Source organism: Harpegnathos saltator, unplaced genomic scaffold (genome assembly GCF_003227715.2).
Source record: "Harpegnathos saltator strain DR-91 unplaced genomic scaffold, Hsal_v8.6 scaffold376, whole genome shotgun sequence".
Taxonomy (NCBI): domain Eukaryota; kingdom Metazoa; phylum Arthropoda; class Insecta; order Hymenoptera; family Formicidae; genus Harpegnathos; species Harpegnathos saltator.
The window spans coordinates 112,501-130,978 of record NW_020230179.1 but is presented as its reverse complement, the minus strand read 5'-3'; the positions used below and the strand labels follow the sequence as shown (position 1 = coordinate 130,978).

Genomic DNA, 18,478 nt, shown 5'->3' with positions numbered 1-18,478 from the left:
CCCCGTATATAAAGTTTCATGTGATTCGGATTCTCTGAAAAATACGTGCCTCAAAGGGTTAAATGGCGGAAAGCTATCCTCTCGTGTGAACGACGGGTACGTTAATCGCGTTAATCTCATCTTCGTTCGCAGGTGGTACGATCTCGATGACGGACGCCAGCGGCAAGCCCTACGTCGGCGGAGCCGGGAACGGATCGATGGCGTCGGTGGCGACTTCCGGCAGCGTGGCCAGCACGGCCTCGCCCCTCAGGAGTTCCCTGAAGAAGCCGAAGACCCTCGGGATTCACAATCCCGGCTTCTCGGCCCACAGTCCGACCCTGTCCAGGAACGGCTCCCAGAAGAAAGTTCGTATACAAACGCACTCGACGGAGGTTTAGCGACGCTCCTCGGCTTCTCGGCTGAGCGACCGTGGCCAAGTGTGCGCACGACGACGGCGGCGTCGTCGATGATCTCGTCGGCGACCGTTTGAGAAAGATCGGCAATGACGACGACGACGACGACGACCACGATGACGAGATAAAGTTCCGAATTCGTTCCACGTGGCACGTTTCATCAATGGTAGGTGGTCTTCGATACCGTAGTCGTTATTTTGACGGAAGCTCCTCATCGAGGGCGATCCGAGGCCATCGCGCTCCCGACGACTCCCCGGAACACTTGGACGTTGCTTGTGATTCCGGCGATGGGACCGCTAATGAGTCCCGAGGGTCGCCAAGTCGCCCGCGACATTTGAAATGTCATTAATTGAGAGAGCGTGTAAATAACGTCGATCCCCGCCGCGGCGGGTTCGGCTTAATCGCCCATCGTCCTTGGGAACTACCTGAGTGTAAGTATCAAACGAATTTACGTGAGACGCGCGATCGATCAGGACGACTGTGTTAAGTATTAGGTCACTTTTTCCCTTCGACTTTTCTACGATACCTTTACACGACGTGAGAGCATCAGCAGGAGACGGCCGGTGGACTACAAAGGCGGAAGAATGAGATGGCGGCAGCGAGTGGAAATCGCGAGCCACTGGAAGAAACGAAAGGGGTCGAGTGTCGCAATCGGAAAGCATGTCAAGGGACAAAAAGCATCGGACAAAAAGTCTCGTCCCGATGTGTCGTAAGTTTTTAGAAGCGAAAATGAAAGATGAATTTTTTTGAGCGAAGATCGACTCCGTTTAACCGAACGAACAGAGTTTCAAGCGAGGATTTAGTGGAGAGGTGAATATATGAGACTCCTATTATGCATCCAGCCGAGGCACTTTGTAGAACAAATGTTATTTCGCACAGCACACGCGTCGTTCTATTCTTCCGTCTTGCCGGTCGCGAAGCGGCAAAAAGAAGAACTGATAACGACGATAAAGACGAAAAATAGACTTGCGGTTGATCGTCGAGAATTCGTGCATTCTCCGTGAAAGTAAGTCCGCGCAAAGAGGTACGAGCGATTTGAAAAATTCATCACACACGCGATTTAAAGTACGATCACGAATCCGATCTCGATCTTTTATTTGGCATCCTTTGCTCACTTACTTCTGTCGGGGGATTTCTCAAACACGTGCCGGGAATTTCCAAGCGGAAGTCTCAAATTTCAAGCGTGTCCGGCAAGCGTGAAAAATATCGAAAAGAGGACGAAATTCCGCGGAAATCTCGCTCTTGCGGTGCGATACCGTGCGATGATCGTTTCAGTCGCGCTCGATCGGAGAAGCATCACGAGATTACGTAACCGTATTCGATTTACAGACAGATGACCCGTGCTATCGCCGTTTAGTTAAGCGCGCGCGCTGCAGTGTCGGAGTTTAATCAAGCCGGAAATTTCGCAGCACGATCTTTACGTTTGTTATATTATACGCGGAGAATCGATATGAGATTGTTACAGTTATACGTTCCCCACCGTTGCTAGGTATCGTCCACTTAAGTCTCGAAAAGTCCCGCTCTTAATAACGATAATTCCACGAGATATTTTGAACTTCTTGATCGCGCGAGAGAGAGAGAGAGAGAGAGAGGGAGCGCGAGACACTGCAATATGTATAGATTTTTACGCAGACACGGCAATATACCGTTACCGAATTTAATAATTGTCACCGAAAAGACTTCACCCGACTATCCTGTAAATATCGGTGTTGTAACGACACATTATTATTATTATTATTGTTACTATTATTATTATTATTATTATTAGTATTACTATTTTTACTATTACCATTACCGTTATTATTATAATTATTATTATTATTGCTGTTGTTGTTGTTTAGAACTATCAACAATTTTCCGTCCGCGATCAAGTACTTCTTAACGTTTAATATTATCGCTCATTTTTACCGTAATGGCAACGGCGACGATATACGTAGGAATGATTGCCCTTTGAAAGTTGCACGATCGAAGAGTGAGTCGCATAATATAATTTGATTCTACAAAGAAACGTTCATTTTCGATTGACTGTTAGAAATCGCTACACCGATATGTGAATATTGGTTAACGCTAATCACACAATCAATTAAGCCACAGTCAATTGTGGCACCGCGTTATGAATTTGGCTTTAATGTATAGACAGAGAGTTATTTAAATACTTAATTTGAGAGCATCGACTAAGCTGACAGTTGTCGAAAATGCAAGTCGAGATTTATATATATACACGCGTGTATGCAAAAAAAATATATATATATATTACGTAGAATAAATAACCCCCTAGGAAGACCGATCGTCGATTATTATCGTTCGGCATAACGGATTGCCGTGAAAGTCGCAGGATACGTGATACGTTTTTTCTTTCCCGCTTTTCCCCTTCTTTCTCCGTGTTTCCTCGCCTTACGTTATTAACTTTGGTAGTAATCACTCGCCACTCCTCCGCCGCGAAAGAAGGAGAGGAAGGTGAACTCACATTATTGCATCACATCCGTCCAGCCCTACGTAGGCAGCTAGCCGTGAAACGGCGAAAAAGTAAAAAAGAGAGAGATATATATATATATATATGTACGAATATAAATATATAAATATATTTATATTTTATAGTGGTTGTTTTAATATAATATATATATGGACAAAAGAGAGAAAGATATATATGCATATATATATACATATATATTTACATATATATATATATATGTAAATAAATCTGCATATACGTTTACTTGAGCGCGCGAGCCGGAAGTTTATCCCTCGCGTGACTTGTCTCGAGCAGATCGCGACGCGCTCCTCCCCCTCCCCATCCTCACATCTCCCAACCCCCAAATAGTATTATATTTTAGCGCTTGTACGATTCTCTTCTGTCGTGATGTATTGTTGTGTCCGCGGCACTGTATCGCGTGTTTCCTCGATTCCCATAAGGACATTTTTGACGCTGTTCCGAGCCGAAACCTCGTTGAAACGTTCTCTTGCCGCGAATCCCGATCCAAAATTTCGAGACGGGGTCCAACATCGAGCTACTTTTTCCTGGACGACCGTCGTCTCGACGTTCGCGCACCGGAGGGAGGGAGTTTACTCTCGAAATTTAACGTATTGTTATTACTGTCCACACGCGGTAATCGCGGACGCGGAATTAATCAAACGTAGGGATTAAGTCTATGAAGTTCGCGTTTTGGCAAAGGCAAACACAGTGAGATCGCAATCGCGACTCCTTAATTGTTAAAATGTTCAATAAGCTCTTCTGTTGAGGAGCCTCCGCGTGAGCGTCACGATGATTTATTTCCGTCTGTACATCTGGTCGTAAGACGGTTTAGACGCAGTGAAACCGAGAGCGCAACAAATTGTCACGATCGAGAGCCGTTATTGACAGGCTCCGGCGGTAACAGCAGCCTTTAACAGCAGCCGAAATGGCAGTGAGCGGTGTAAATGCTGGTCCTTCGTTGTTCTTATTACAGCTATTTTCTCTCTGATATTTCTTATACTCTCTTCTCCGGTAAACAAGTACGCAATAAAAATACTCGTGTCCTTTTCTGAAGCCTCCATTGCAGTCGTGACGTCGGAAGTGTCGTCATCGCTGTCACTTCGGCTTCTAAGTTGGTGCAAAGATAATTGCGGTTCTTACGTACCGAGTATAAAGACGCATGTATCAGTTAAAAATTATATTTATTAATCAGAATAAATTCCTGAATAGAAAAATTAATAAGGCTCTAGTAAGGGCCTGATTATTTTTCCCTAACATTAATCGGGCCCTGTAGGGATAGAAAGACAAGGGCCTTACAAGATGTGTAACAAATGGTTTAACGGGTCCTTATAAGGAAATATTATGAGGGCCTTACAAAGCAATAGTTTAATAGGGCCTTATAAAGAAATATTTTTATTATTGCTTGAATAAAATTATTCGTTCTTTTCATTCCAGAAAATTTAGACTGTAATTTCTTTATTTCTTTATAACTTTGTTAGTATACGAGAATTTTTTATTTTAAAAATATAGCATATTTTATAGTAAAATATAGCATGTTTTACACGTAAAACCCCTGCCACTGTTTTTATTAAAGTTTGTTGCATTTCAAGACGAAGACAATACTAGAAAAGTCCTTGGAAGAGACTAATAAATATGGCAACTAATAAAACTAATGAAATTTGTTTTTAATTGCGGTATAATTAAAAAACCAGACAGAGTATGGCTATTAAAACAATACTAAACTATGACAATTTTATTACACGCTTCAGATCTTATTAATTTTCTATAACAAAACTTGATTTTATATATCTAAAACATCCTTCAAAGGTTCTTCTCGAGGCCTGATATAGTAATAATGAGGGGATCCTATCTTTAGCCCTATTGGGGTCTTATGCTTCATGATGATCTTAACAATTTTTTGCTCGAGTTGGCTTACACACATTTCTCCCAACGGGAAACAAGTTTATTTATTCCTACAAGATAGAATTCTGAAGAAGATAACTAGAAGGTAACTAGCAAAATCAGCGGCAAACTTAAAATGATCAAAGCCGCGATTGTTTCTGCACCAACCTAATAGCTCTTGATCTTGGTAGTTTGATGAGCATCCCGCTGTCTTGCGTCTGAACCAAGTTTCACATCCAAGTAGTGCACCTTGTCGCAAATGTATAACGCAATAATGGGCGAAAGTTGCCGCAGCGAGGGTAATTTTGCGCCGAAGTAAAGACGAGCTTACGAAGCGACGAACAGGGAATCACCTATATACTTGCCCGAGACTGACAACGATGATACCGCCTTTTCAAGAATGTACCTCTTAATTAGGTTAATCGCACATGGCAGCGGGGTATCGTTCGTATCGCCTGACTTGGCAGGCAAGTCCGTCGACGTCGTAGACGGAACGAAAAGTATGCATTTCCAATGATTATCGGAAGACTTTCGGATTCCCAGCGTCGAGTCGAGATAGTTTAACGGACCCATGAGAGAGCCAAGATGTACTTTGCGTAACGTTAATCGCAAACTTTGCGTTTACAAGCACAGGCTTTGCAGTTGACGAAGAGCCGAAGTGTAGGACAGCCGTCAAACGTTCGTCTTTTACGTCTGCGCGAAATTATCGTTACGCTAATGCGTCCTCCCCCCCATCCCACCCTATCTCACTGAACACTGAAAACATTACGATACACCTCGTTCCTTCGTTCTACTGTTCACACGAGTTGACACGTTAACACGCGGACTGCCACGGCGCACAGTGGGAACAAATAGAAATTTACTGTTCAAAAATCGCTGGAGACCACAATTTTATAACAATCGGGATGCGTTCTTTTTAAACATTAATCAATGTAAAAAAAAACTGTCGAACCCGATTTTTGAAAACATTCTTTTAAATTTTGCGGTATTAAAAAGAATTTATAAGAAATTATCAAGTTTTGCGAACCTCTGTTACAAATGGAAAAACTTTTCATCTTTTCGCTGCGCAGTACAGTGTACTAAGGTTCTCAGCAACGCTGGATTACGAATGTGGTATAAAAATCAGAATTTGACAGTTAACAATTGCTAATCTCCTGTCAACATAAACAAAATCATTGTTTTAACACAGTACATACATATGTATATACGTTGCAATAGAATATGCAAAGCCGTTCAATATAAATGTGAAGTCTGACATGAAGTATGATAAAGATAACAAATTCAGCGGAAAAAAGTTGCAAAATAATTTCTTTATAACAGAGTTGTTCTCACGAGAACCAAATATGTAGCTTTGATCTAGATGTTTTCAAATCATCAAGCATCAGGTTTTCAAATCATTTTTTAAATACATTGTTTAAGCAATTTTGTTACATTTTTACATTATTGATAATTTCTTACAAATTCTTTTTAATACTGCAAAATTTAAGAGAATGTTGTCAAAAATCGGGCTCGACAGTTTTTTTCCACATTGATCAACGTTTAATTAAAAAAAAAAAACGCATCCCGATTGCTATAAAATTGTGGTCTCTAGCGACTTTTGAACAGTAAATTTCTATTTGTTCCCACTGTGCGACGGCGTCTCGACGGCGCGATCGGCGCTGTCGCTAATTTACATATCGAACATGCAAGACGTAAGACGCGAGCAAGCGCGAATAACGGAAAAATTAAATTACACGCAGCCGACAGAAGGAGAAAATGTGCGATTATTTAGTACGTCTTCGGTGAATTGAAACTCGAGCTGAGCGTCGAAGCGGTCAGCGAAAATCAGCGCTTCAGCAGTCCAGCGTATTGACGGCCAACTTGTACGGATTTCTCGAGTCGACCGACCATGTAATCGTGTACATACCTGTCTACCTAGCTACCTAGCCAACCACACACGAATATTCGACGTTCCGAGATCCGAGAGCCGAAATGTAATAACTTGTCACACCCGCACCCGTCTCTACTTGTTAAGTCGGCTGTTTTTGTAAATTTCGTACCACACTCGATGATATTATCGACGACGACCGTGATGTAAGCGTCCGTCCAAGACGGGCGCGTGAGATATTGAATAATAAATGAGTTTCAATAAAACACACGCGCGCAAACTTGCTGTGGAGTATTCCCTCCCCCCTGCCCTCCCCCCGTCCCGGAGACTCTCGCCTTTTTTCTTCTTCATACAGTTTAAATATTTATCGCTCGCGAGCGACGACGCGAGCGCAAGTGTCTCGGAGAGAACTTAATGACGCGCCTGATCTTATCTCGAGAGCGCGTCCTTATCCTTGCTGTCGCAACGCGATAATAATAACTACTATATACTCACGTTCAGGAAAACATGACACGACGCGCTTTCGCGTCGTGTCATGCTTGTCACGTTGAAGCGCGAGATATCCGTAAGGCGATTTTTATGCGATTAGTTTTCTTTTTCTCCTTTCGAAGCAATACCATTCGAGTAACAAGATGAAAAGTTGTTTTTACAACAGCTTAAAAGAAATATTCAAATAAGTAAGATAACTTCATCGTGGTCAAGGATAAGCCGAGAGAGAAGGAGGGGCGAATTCTCGCGACGAAGTTTTCGGCTTTAACCGTCGGGCAGGCTTGCTCAGGCGAGTCTCGAGGAGGTCGAAATAAAGTACAAGGCGTGGTAAAAAAATTAACTTTCATTTATTAGCTTACAGACTGTGAAAAGAAAACTTAACGACGACGATGACGATTCGGCGTCTCCTGAATTTCGAGTCGCGCGTTCCTCACGGCAGTTCTCGCTAACAGTAGAAGATGAGAGTGCAAAAAGGAGTAAGAGAGAGAGAGAGAGAGAGAGAGAGAGAGAGAGAGAGAGAGGGAGGGAGGGACACAGAAATGAGTTCGTGCGAAATGGAAGGAGGGTAAATATACGAGAGGCGAAAATTAATTTCAAGATTCTCGATTCTCCTCACCGCGATCGGGCGAGTGCAGCGAGCAATGATCAAATTTCCAGAGCTCGATCTCGCGACGATCAGCAATTCCGCGAGGGAGATGGATGGACAGACAGACAGACAGACAGAGGGACAGAGGAGGGAGAGGTAACGTTTTAGCATGCATTCCGTGCGAATTTGCCCGTCCTGCCGAGCCGAAGCCGCTTCCGGCATTGTCAAGGTCTGGTCTCGCGGCTGGTCGATAAGACGCCGTCGCCGTCTCCTGCGAAAACGGCGATCTGGTCGCGGCTGGCAGGACGGTAGTCTAGGAACCAACGGACCAACAACGCACCACGAAGGACACCCGTTCGTGCACGAGGAACACTTGTCCAGGCCACGCCTGATCGGCAGTGACTACCCCGTCGCCGGTCGCGCGAATCGAGACGTGAAATCGGCTGTGCGTGAAGTCGGAGATGCGTTATTATCGAGCAAGGGAGAGCGCGTTCTCCTCAGGATGAATGACAATTCGCAACCCGAAGCGGCGGTCAGAGAGTGACGGGGTTGCGTCTTCGCGCGAAGGCAGCGTTGCGAGGGAAGAGAACGCGTGGGATTTATATTCATTCGATCGGGTAAGAGAGGGAAACAACTTTTTGTCCTCGTTTATCCGAGCGATCGAGCGAGATCACCTGTGTCGGCGTGCTCCATTCGTGCACGCTGGAGCTTCGCGACAACTTCAATCCTCTTCTGAATTTCAAGTCGGAGGAGAATGATTCACAATCTCGAACCGACAGAAATACGGCCGTATGGCGAGATTTCTCTCTCTCTCTCTCTCTCTCTCTCTCTCTCTCTCTCTCTCTCTCTCTCTCTCTCTCTCCCCCTCCGGAAGCTCTCGTGCTGAATATTTATTCACCGTATAGCACTCGTTATGTTTCGTCCACAATGTCCGAATTCCAAATGGAAAATCATGGATAACGTTCGCTGTATTATGCATGACACGCATATCAGTGAAACCCTGAAAATGGCGAAGCGATGTCTGGAGAAAAAGCAACGAGACAACGTTTCGATAGCGGGGCAATTTTTTTCCCCCTTCAGGAGCTCCTTCTCCCTGGCCGTCGTTTCGATCGACGGTATTCTTAGCGAGCGGCAAGATGAAGGCTCTCCGAGGACAGTTTACGCTTCGCGTGCTTAATATGTATGCGCGAACGTTTGTAAACACGCGAGCGGTATACATTCGCGATGAGCTCTCTTCCCTCGCAGCGCGCGCCTTCCTGGGCTCTCCCGCTTGCGCCTAGGGCGACATCGCCGTCTCTCATCGCGAGAGTGTACAAAAGTATAAAGTAAGCTGCCCCTTGCTTCGGGATGTCGCCTCGCATATGCGCGTATTTATGGAGAATACACGCCGTTGTATAATCCACGGATAAATCTCCCCGCGCGCTCCCGCTTTTATCCGTACGACGGATTTCCGTCGAGTTCGGTCGAGAGGAAAGAAAAGGGGAGAGAGGGACACAGAGAGGGAGAGGGAGAGAGAGAGAGAGGGAGAGAGAGAGAGAGAGAGAGAGAGAGAGAGAGAGAGAGAGAGAGAGAGAGAGAGAGAGAGAGAGAGAGGTTGAGGGAAGGGGAGGAAACTTTCCAGAGTTTTTCCTCGACAGACACACGCGATGTTCGCGTTTTGAAAAAGCGTCGTCGCTACGGCGAGCCGGAGCGACGACGCGTAGCGACGACGAATGACGGAGAAATTCGCTCGCGTCCTCCCACGAATTTTCCGGACTCCCGGGGGAGCCCGAGTCACATCGATTTCCAGGTCGACCAGGTGTGCCGGGCTCGGTTGGCCCGGGCTTTACATGACACGTACACCTGGCAATCGAGCGGTGTGATCGTGCTTCTCTCTGACAGCGGCCATCGAGTCTGCAGTCGAACGTCCGCTGGAGTCCGTGCGATGGGGAATCCCATCGCCGGGGATTCGCAGCGGCCAGCGCGATTTCGACTCTCGATTCGCGATGGTCGCGCGCGCGCGCGCGAGCGACGGCTCAGAAGTATCCCTCCCTGTCCTTCGGAGCACTGGAGATCAATTCCCGCCTCTTCCACACTGACTGCGCCGGCACTCGCTGGCTCGACGCGGCCGTCATCGTCGACGAGGAGGTGGACGACATCGTCATCGACGACGCGGACGACCCGCTCAACGGAGTCTTGCCGGCCAGGGTGTTGGCGTCCGGTATGTGGCGCGTCTGATGCCTCGAGTCCGTGTACCGCCGCTTCGTGTACTTCTTGCTCTCGCTCGAGGTCACCGTCGAGTTCTTGCCCGGCTGCAAGGTCGCAGGATCGATATCCGGCCGCGCGATCTGCAGCATTCTCTCGATATCCTCGGTCTTGGACCTGAATCACGCGAGAAGCCGCCTTACTTGCGCTTTGCGAGACTTTTGCTGACTTTCGTGTCGCATTCGCTTCGCATTTATCTTGCACACTCCGGCGGTTAGTAAGTCGCGAGGGCAAACCGCGGAATAGCTGGTGCAACGTCGCGGTTTCGGTCGACGTGCGAGGCAACTCTTGCGAGTTAGTGACTGCCTCCCCGCGCGGCGCTCAGGTTATAAGATAAACGACCGATAGAGACTTTCCGTCGTCAGATCGTTCTCATCTACGTTACACATCGGTGTTTAGTCAAAAATCAAAGAAACGTCTGTGTAGTGAAAAGAAAACACGACGGAGAGACGTGGAGGAAAGCCGTGCATGGAGGAGATCGTCCATGCTTCAGTTTATTCATACTCGTCGAATAAATCGCCTTTGGTTCGCAGTTGGTGCGGTATAACCGCAGGCGGGCAGGTAGGCAGGCAGGCAGGCAGGCAGGCAGGCAGGCAGGTAAGCAAGCCGGCAAGCAGACAGGTGGGTATGCAAGCATGCAGGCAACAAGATGCTCACCTCAAAACCGCACCGCCGATGCTAGTGATGCTCGGTGTGTACGGAGCCGCTGTACTCCTGCTCACTTCCTGGCTGGTCGATCTGCTCACTTGCCGCAGGTCGCCCGAGGTCGTGAACGAGACTCTCTGGAGAACCGCCTGCTGATCCTGCGGGATGTACGAAACGGCGGTGACCGCGCTGTCGGGGCTCGCGGGGGGTGACGACGCCCAGGAGGGAGGTGAGCTCGGCGCCTGGTCGCCCGACAGGGTCGCCGAGGAGCCCACGGCGCTGTCACTTCCGTGTCTGCCGCCTGGAATTTCGGTGCATTGACTTTTAACACTTCCACACTCTCAGACTCGCGATTCTCCCGGCATTTATTGTTGATTAAATTCCCGGATATTAAGAGTGTGACTTAGCCTTGAGGGTTTCTTTTCGCAAAAACTGATTTACTTGAACGAGATAATGAACGAATACCTCCATCGACTTCTTTTTTTTTTCGTTTCCTACAACTTTTTCCCATCTCTCTCGAGAGATGATGGTTTCCGCGACGATAAAAAGATTCATCTTTGGGGTTGATGCAATTTTCAACAAATTTTCTCGGAGATTTTCTCGACACTTGCTCGAAGTTATGAAAGTATGTATCCTCTAGAGCACGTTGGTCGACCGGAACAAGTGATAATCGGATGGAGCAATGTCTGGGAAATACGCGGAGTGCGGGGAGGGGGGGTAAGACTTCCCATTCCAGCTCCAATAGCGGTTGCTTCACTGATAATGCAACATGAGGTCGAGCATTGTCGTGAAGAAGGATCACTTTGCGTCGTTTACTCGCGATTGCTGATCGTTTTTCGTCCAATTCTCGCTTCAATTTCTATAATTACTGTCGATGACGATCAGCGATGACAGCAGTTTCATTCGGATTTAACAGTTCATTGTATGCAACACCTTCTTCGTCCCACCAAATACACAGCGATACCTTCGAATCGTGAATATTGCACCTCGAAGTGGATGTTGCTGATTGACCTGGATCAACTCATGATTTTTTCGTTTGGGATTGTTGAAATAGATCCATTTTTTATCCCCAATAACAATTCGATACAAAAAACTCTTCATTTTTTGTGCGATCAACGAAATGCAAATGTTCGACCGGTTTGCAACGGCATTTTCCGATAATTGATGTGGAATCCATTTTTTTTTCTTTTTGAATTTTTCCCATATTATATAAACGTTTAGTAACTGTTGCACAATCAATATTTAATGCTCTGGCAAGTTCTGAAGTGGATTGTGCTGGAGTTTCGTCCAATAAGGCATGCAAATCCGCATTTTCGAGCTTTTTTGGTTGTCCCGAGCGATCTTTGTCGTTAACATTGAAATCACCATTTTTGAATCGTCTAAAAAAATATTTAGATGTTTTAATTGATGGAGCAACATCACCGTAAGTTTCTGTCAGAATTCTGTGGCCTTTAGCCGCCGTTTTCTTCTGATTAAAAAACAAGAGCAACGTATGTCGAAGGTACTACTACTTTAGGAAGCTCCATTTTTAAGATGGTTTTTTACTGCGTCTATTGCTGGTAAATGACTAAATATCACGGATTAATATTAAAGCATTAAGAAGCAATAACTGTGATTGGAATATCTTCGACAAAACTGACATTAGTGCCATTTCTTGCAAAATCCTCAAAACTCAAAAATTACACTCCTAATAATAAATATATAATAATAGGTAATTATAATAATAATAAATATAATAATAAATATGATAATATAATAAAATATAATAATATATAATAATAAATATAATAAATATAAGAACAATGCTCTCTCTCTCTCTCTCTCTCTCTCTCTCTCTCTCTCTCTCTCTCTGTCTCTCTCTTTCTCTTTCCCGATTGCTTCGATGGCGAAGGGAAAAAATGAATATACCGTAAATGTGGAAGGTAGGTCTGAGTCACGCCTTGATTGAATATGAACTGTCGGTCAGTCACCTCGCGGCAATACGGTAAACATTTCGCAAGGTAATCTCTTGTTGGAGAAACAATGATTCACCGATAACTTTGTATCTGCCACTTTCGATTACACGACTTTGATTAAATTTGCCCGACAGTTTGTGGAAAGTTCGCAGGTCGCTCGATTTTATCACTTGACATATAATTTTATAATGTCGACTCAACGTCCAATTAGTAATAATCGCGTAGTAATCGCGCAAATTAATATCACGGATAATCGTTCGCGCGTTAATTTCATCGAAAGTTAAACCGCACGATTTCCCAACAAACTACGTAATAAGCGCAATTTATTTATCCACCACTGCACCACTCCCCTTTGTATCTTCCCTGAAGTCCACTTCAGAGCGCATTTCGAAGTACTTTTACGACCATCTATGTTCGTCGCAACGACTTTGCCGGAATTACGCGAGAGACACAAACCTTCGCTGCAACCGGAAATGGACCTCTGCCTCTGCCGCCTCGGGGGAGCGCTCGGTTGCTTCGGCGCCTCTTCGATGTAAGGAATGTCCGGGTCGTCGAGGTTCAAGGTGAACGCGTCGGACATGGGTATGGTGAGACTGGCGGTAATCACTATTGGCGAAGATCTCCTGCGAGGATCGGCCGGATCCTCGCTCGATCCGCTATCGACACTGTTGCTCCTACCCTCCTCTTTCCTCCGACTTCCTGGTCTCTTGGGCCGTCGTGGCCTTGGTCCGATATCACCGCCGACCCCGGCGGTTTGGTGGAGACACTGCTCTCTCGTCCACATCTGAAGCAAGAACACCGTATGATTTCCGAACGAGTCTCGCACTCTTTTAAATAATGACTGTAAATATTTAGAGAGTAAGTGTATCTTTTATGATGACGTATCGCCATCCATCTTTCTCTCTCTCTCTCTCTCTCTCTCTCTCTCTCTCTCTCTTTCTCCTTTGATAAATATTTTATATTTTTTGTAAGTTTAACTATACTTGACTAAGTTGTGCAAAAATGTATCAGAATGTATTTGCAAAAGTCCGACGGATCGGGCGTTGGATTCCGATATCGCGGGCGCGATAGATGAGAGAAATGAATCGAGCAATTATCCGTGAGAGGCGGCAAAAAACGACGAGCGACGCTGACGGACATTTTGATTGAACATGGTGCGCGTGTACCGTTTCGTTGCTATTGATAAAAAGAGGCGCGGTTAATAAAGACAAATGAAAGATAACAGAGATGAATGAAAATCGGCGAAAGATGGACGGTTAAACGTTCGACGGACGCTCCGACGAGCCGCTGATAAAACGACGAAGCAAGATTGCACGACAACGAGCGACATTTTATTCTCGTTGCTAAGCGGCCCAGACACGTCCCAGTAAAATTCGACGAAACGAACGAAGCGATGCGGTGCCGCAAAGTGCCGCACAGAGCGCATTTGCGAAGACAATTTTAGATACGATCTCTCACGTATTCCTTCGTGACGGCGCGTGAAATCTACGAACGAAGAGCCAAATTCGAAGCCGAAGTGGCACCCGGTGGCACACCTCTTCCTCATTCGCTTCTATCGCTCGCGAGCGCGAGTTGTAACGTATATACGTAAGCGGATTGAAAATGCACGATCGGTAGCACCTTCCTCGTCGACGTCGTCGTTGCCGCGGTGGTTGTAGTCGACGTAGTCAGCGTCTCCTCCACCGAGAAGGTCTCCGCCTCGCTGCAGGGATCCGCTTCATCCCCGCATTGCCTGCAAGATCACGTTTCGGAATGTTCCTTTTCGGCTTTCTCATCCTGACGTTTCTAGAGTACGGCTCGCGGGGAAAAACATCGTTACGCTCTGTGAGCGCGTCGATCGGTCGGTCGATCGGATACCCCGAGATGAAAAGTGTCCTCTTTTATCAGGTGCAACGAATGTAACATGTTTCTGCGATATTAAACTTGTGTTTCTTCTCGGCTGAGCTGAGGAAACCTGTACTGGCGGGCTTTGTCCTTTTCCCCGCTCAACTTAGCTTAGATCACATATATTCGCTTCGCTTTAAAGCGCAGCGCAAAATTCAACCAAAAACAATGAGCCTGTTATGCAGGACGTGAGACGATAACTACCTTAAATATCTTCGATATGTACACCCGAAAAAAGTATTCTATTTGTAAAGTGATTTTTCCCACAGTCTCATGTTCCAAGCGAAGCCTTTTACAGCAAAAAGGATTCCTCTTTCGATCAAGCGATTAAAGTGAAGCATTGATCTAAAATTTATTAGATATTATTCTGTTTTCCTTTCATTTCAGCAGGATTTCTTCTTCTATATCAATTAATTTTCCTCTAATATGAAGAGGAATGTGTTGATTTGAATGTCGGCTTCTTTTGTTCAGCCATGTTCTACCTCCAGACACGAACGAAAAAATAACCATATGCTCATGGGTCAGAATATTTGGAACGATTTTTAAAAAAGGTATATGTGTTGCTGTAACATATAACGAAGATAATTTACTCGCCGATAATTGGCCAAATACAATTTATAATCTATTGCAAGAAGTTGAATAATATATTCTTTCTTTTAGCTATGTTTCATACAATTGGTTATTATGAACACCTTTGTAGCTATGAAGTCCACAAACAAAACTGATTGGAAATTTATTTGTTCATGATGATCTTATTTCATTCGTGTCTACTTATTATAGAACTGAAATCAGTTATATATTACTTTTCACTATACATTATAATAATTTTTTTTCAAATCAACTGCTATAACTAGTAAGAATAAAGTAGAATAAGAATAAATAATAATCCTCTCAAAAGAAGATTGAACAATACAACAACTGTGTATAAAAGGAAATTTATATTAAAATCAATAAGACACGCATTGTACATATAATTTCTCTAACTTTAAGAATAATGTGTTTATAATATTTTCCTCTTAATCTCAGAGGAATCCTCTTGAGGCCATATATAAGAATAAAATCCTCTAAAACTTAGATGATTCCGCTTGTTCTGAAATTACTGTTTTTCGGCTGCAAGAACAAGAGAAAAGTGTATCCAACGACAAAGAAAATTGCAGAAACTAAGTCAATAGAAATTTCAGAAAATACATGGCGGTGTAACGCTTCTTTCTCAGTGGAATAAGTTCGAAGATCCGAAGGTCACTGTTTTCGCCGCGCGAAATGCGCAAAACGAGATCGCCTGTGCGACACAATAAACGCGACACTCACTCTTCGACGCGACGAGACAGAACCAGATCCAGCTCGGCCGGATGGGTGTCCATCATATGCAGGTACACTTCATCCAACAGCGCAGCCGGCACCGTGAACAGCGTCGACGTGTGTTCGAGCAGCGCTCGCATCACGTTTATCACGTCTATCCTCTCCTCGGCCCGCTCCGCCGAAACTTCCGACCTCACCTGACCGGGCTTCACGCAGTGCAGGATATTCGGCGCGAACACCTGAAAATTCATTCGGAATCGGACGTTTCTCATGTGTGCACGCGCACACATGGCGCGTTGATTTCTAATTTAACTGGCGCGTTTCGCCGCGCGACGGCTGATCGGCTGCAGAATTAATTAATCACGCGACCGTAAAATATCCTGGGACTTTGACCTCACGTGAAGCGCCGACCGAAGTTCACTTTTAGCCCGACCTGTCGAGCGAACGTTTCTTAATTTATAAGATTTTTAGCTTTTCGTCTGGATAAATGAAATATTTATAAAATCTTTCGATCTGCGCGCGCGCGCGCGTGTGTGTGTGTGTGTATGTGTGTGTGTAATTAAGGACGCGTAGATTCAATTCTGGACTATCTTATTCCCGGACAAGTAAGAAAAACAAGTTCAATAGTGTAATTGAATTTTCTATTGCTCGGAGACCGGGCGAAAACTCGTGCGTAAAAACAGAAAAATTCTCGTAAAAGGTACCTACTCAGTCAATTATCGTTCAGATTGTTTTCGGTAACAGAGATATCGTTTCTCATCATCGAATTTCCGCCTGTTCTCTGCAACACGAGTTACCGAGATTTGTTATCACAGATAAATAAAAAAAAACGTCAACCAGAGAGGTACGGAGAAAAGGAAAAGGAGACATCGACTCGGCTTTTTTGATCCACAAAATTAGTCGAGCTCGATGATTAATCGAGTAAAGAACACAACCGAGATGGAAGAGCCTTCTCTCTCTCTCTCTCTCTCTCTCTCTCTTTCTCTCTCGAATTTCGCTTGCGTGTGTCAGCTAAGAGGCAACGAGCTGCAAGACGCCGCAGCGCGCAAGACGGGCGCTCGGATATCGGAAAGAAATCAAAGCGAAGAAGTGTCACGAGTACTGACGGTCGCAAGATTCGTCGTATCCATTTTATTTCCCGGGACCCACTCGCCGGTCTCGTCCTTCTGGTCCTCGCTGTTCGCCGCGACCAAGCTCAGAAAGTTCAAGAGCGCCCAGAGAGTCTCGCGATTGGGCGTGGGTAGAAGTTGAATGAGATGCTGAAGAGCTTCCTGCTGCAGCCGTCTGTTCCTGATCTCTGCAAAACAGTCGAACCGTCCGCTTATTATTATGCGCCGGCCGCGGAGGCAAAGGAGATCGGAAATTCGCAGCCTCGAGGGAATCGTGAGAGGGAGGAGAGAGGGAGGAACGAACGGGAAGGAAGGAAGGAAGCGGCGAAAACAATCGACACCTCAGCGTAAAAGCTAATTTTTCTTTTCCTTCACATTCACTTTTTTCTTTTTTTCTTTTTCTTCGAAGAGGAACAAATGCAGGACCGTAGTGCAGACCGGAGATGCAAGCTCTCCTTCCTTAGGTTACGAGAGAGCGAAGCTGGGGGAGGAGGATAAACCTGTTAAGCGGCTTATGTCAGATTAGAGCCTGATCCTTGCTTACTTTGAGTGTGCACGAAGGCCTGATACAGATCCCTGCAAAGCAAAGGATCCGGTAGATCGCGGAAATATTCCTTCAGGAGAGTGGCCACGTCGTGAGGACACTGGTCGGGACCGATTTTGGTCTCCCGACCGCAATCAAAGTCTTCCCTTAACTGTAATTAATCATTAGAGTCAGCCTTCAGGTTTGTTCGCTGGGAATGTACAGCGAGTTTCACGGGAGATCGGCAAAACTCGATATTAATTGGCCGATCCCCTCGAAGAACGAAGTTCGAATCGCTTTGAACGCAACAGCGTGTCATCTACACGCGGCAGACGCCAATTCGCGTCTCTCTGGGCGCTTTAATTGCTCCGTCGCATTCGATGAATACTTAATCTTTATTGGCAATACACGATACTGGGAGACGTTCGCAGAGAGATCCGATGGCGGTGGAACGGATTAAGTGCCGAGCGAACGGTCGCCACTTTCCAATTTAAGCCTGCAATATTAGCCTTCGCAGTATCAGCGTTGACTATAATCGATAGCTATTTAGCGCTTACTTTTCTTCATCTTATTGTTAATAAAGTGATTTATAGAGTCCAAGATAATCTCTTTTTTCAATCGATAGCAATTTTTACACGTATATTATGATACAATTAAAAAAAAGGCAAAACAACAGCCTCTCATTTTCCAACCAATTTTCCGACCAATAACAAATTTTTCACATATACATTATCGTATAATTAAAAAAAAAAAAACGAAACAAAAGCCTCTCAGTAGTAATATATACGCTAATTTTTTTTATATCCGTAACTAAAAAGTGTGTAGGTAAGAGACGGAGAGACGTTTAGTTTTATATTAACATTATAATATTATATTATAAAGGTCTCACATCTGTATGAACCTGTTGTTTCTTAGAAATGATTGACTGCAAAACGACGCGATCGCTTCCTACCGTATTAATTTTGTTCATCGGCAAATCTGAGCTTCGAAATTGTAAATTTGTTGTACGCGTCGCGTGTCTCCTCGTATTTTCTCACAATAATCCGAAAATGTCATTAATCGTGAAAATACGCGGCAGAGCGCAGAGCAATCGGCTAGAAGAATATACCCTGTGAAATAACAAACTCTGAT

At 45.0% G+C, this 18,478-nt stretch overlaps 2 protein-coding genes across 4 annotated transcripts in view; one reads left to right on the top strand and one right to left on the bottom strand.

Moving 5' to 3' along the window:
• LOC105192099 (uncharacterized) overlaps positions 1-6,879 on the top strand; it is an 89,219-nt gene extending 82,340 nt beyond the window's left edge. For all 3 annotated transcript variants that reach the window (XM_025300560.1, XM_025300562.1, XM_025300561.1), the window contains one exon: positions 133-6,879. In XM_025300560.1, the coding sequence (XP_025156345.1) occupies positions 133-377 (245 nt within the window). In that variant the 3' untranslated portion in view covers positions 378-6,879. The remainder of the gene's footprint in view (positions 1-132) is intronic.
• A 2,376-nt stretch (positions 6,880-9,255) lies between these two features.
• The window catches only part of RhoGAP102A (Rho GTPase activating protein at 102A), a 42,928-nt gene continuing 33,705 nt past the window's right edge, over positions 9,256-18,478 (bottom strand). The window contains exons 6-12 of the mRNA XM_019845525.2: positions 17,369-17,519; positions 16,822-17,012; positions 15,725-15,954; positions 14,153-14,264; positions 12,989-13,316; positions 10,590-10,878; positions 9,256-10,049 (exon numbers count right to left, since the gene is read on the bottom strand). Of these exons, the coding sequence (XP_019701084.2) occupies positions 9,704-10,049; positions 10,590-10,878; positions 12,989-13,316; positions 14,153-14,264; positions 15,725-15,954; positions 16,822-17,012; positions 17,369-17,519 (1,647 nt within the window). The 3' untranslated portion in view covers positions 9,256-9,703. The remainder of the gene's footprint in view (positions 10,050-10,589; positions 10,879-12,988; positions 13,317-14,152; positions 14,265-15,724; positions 15,955-16,821; positions 17,013-17,368; positions 17,520-18,478) is intronic.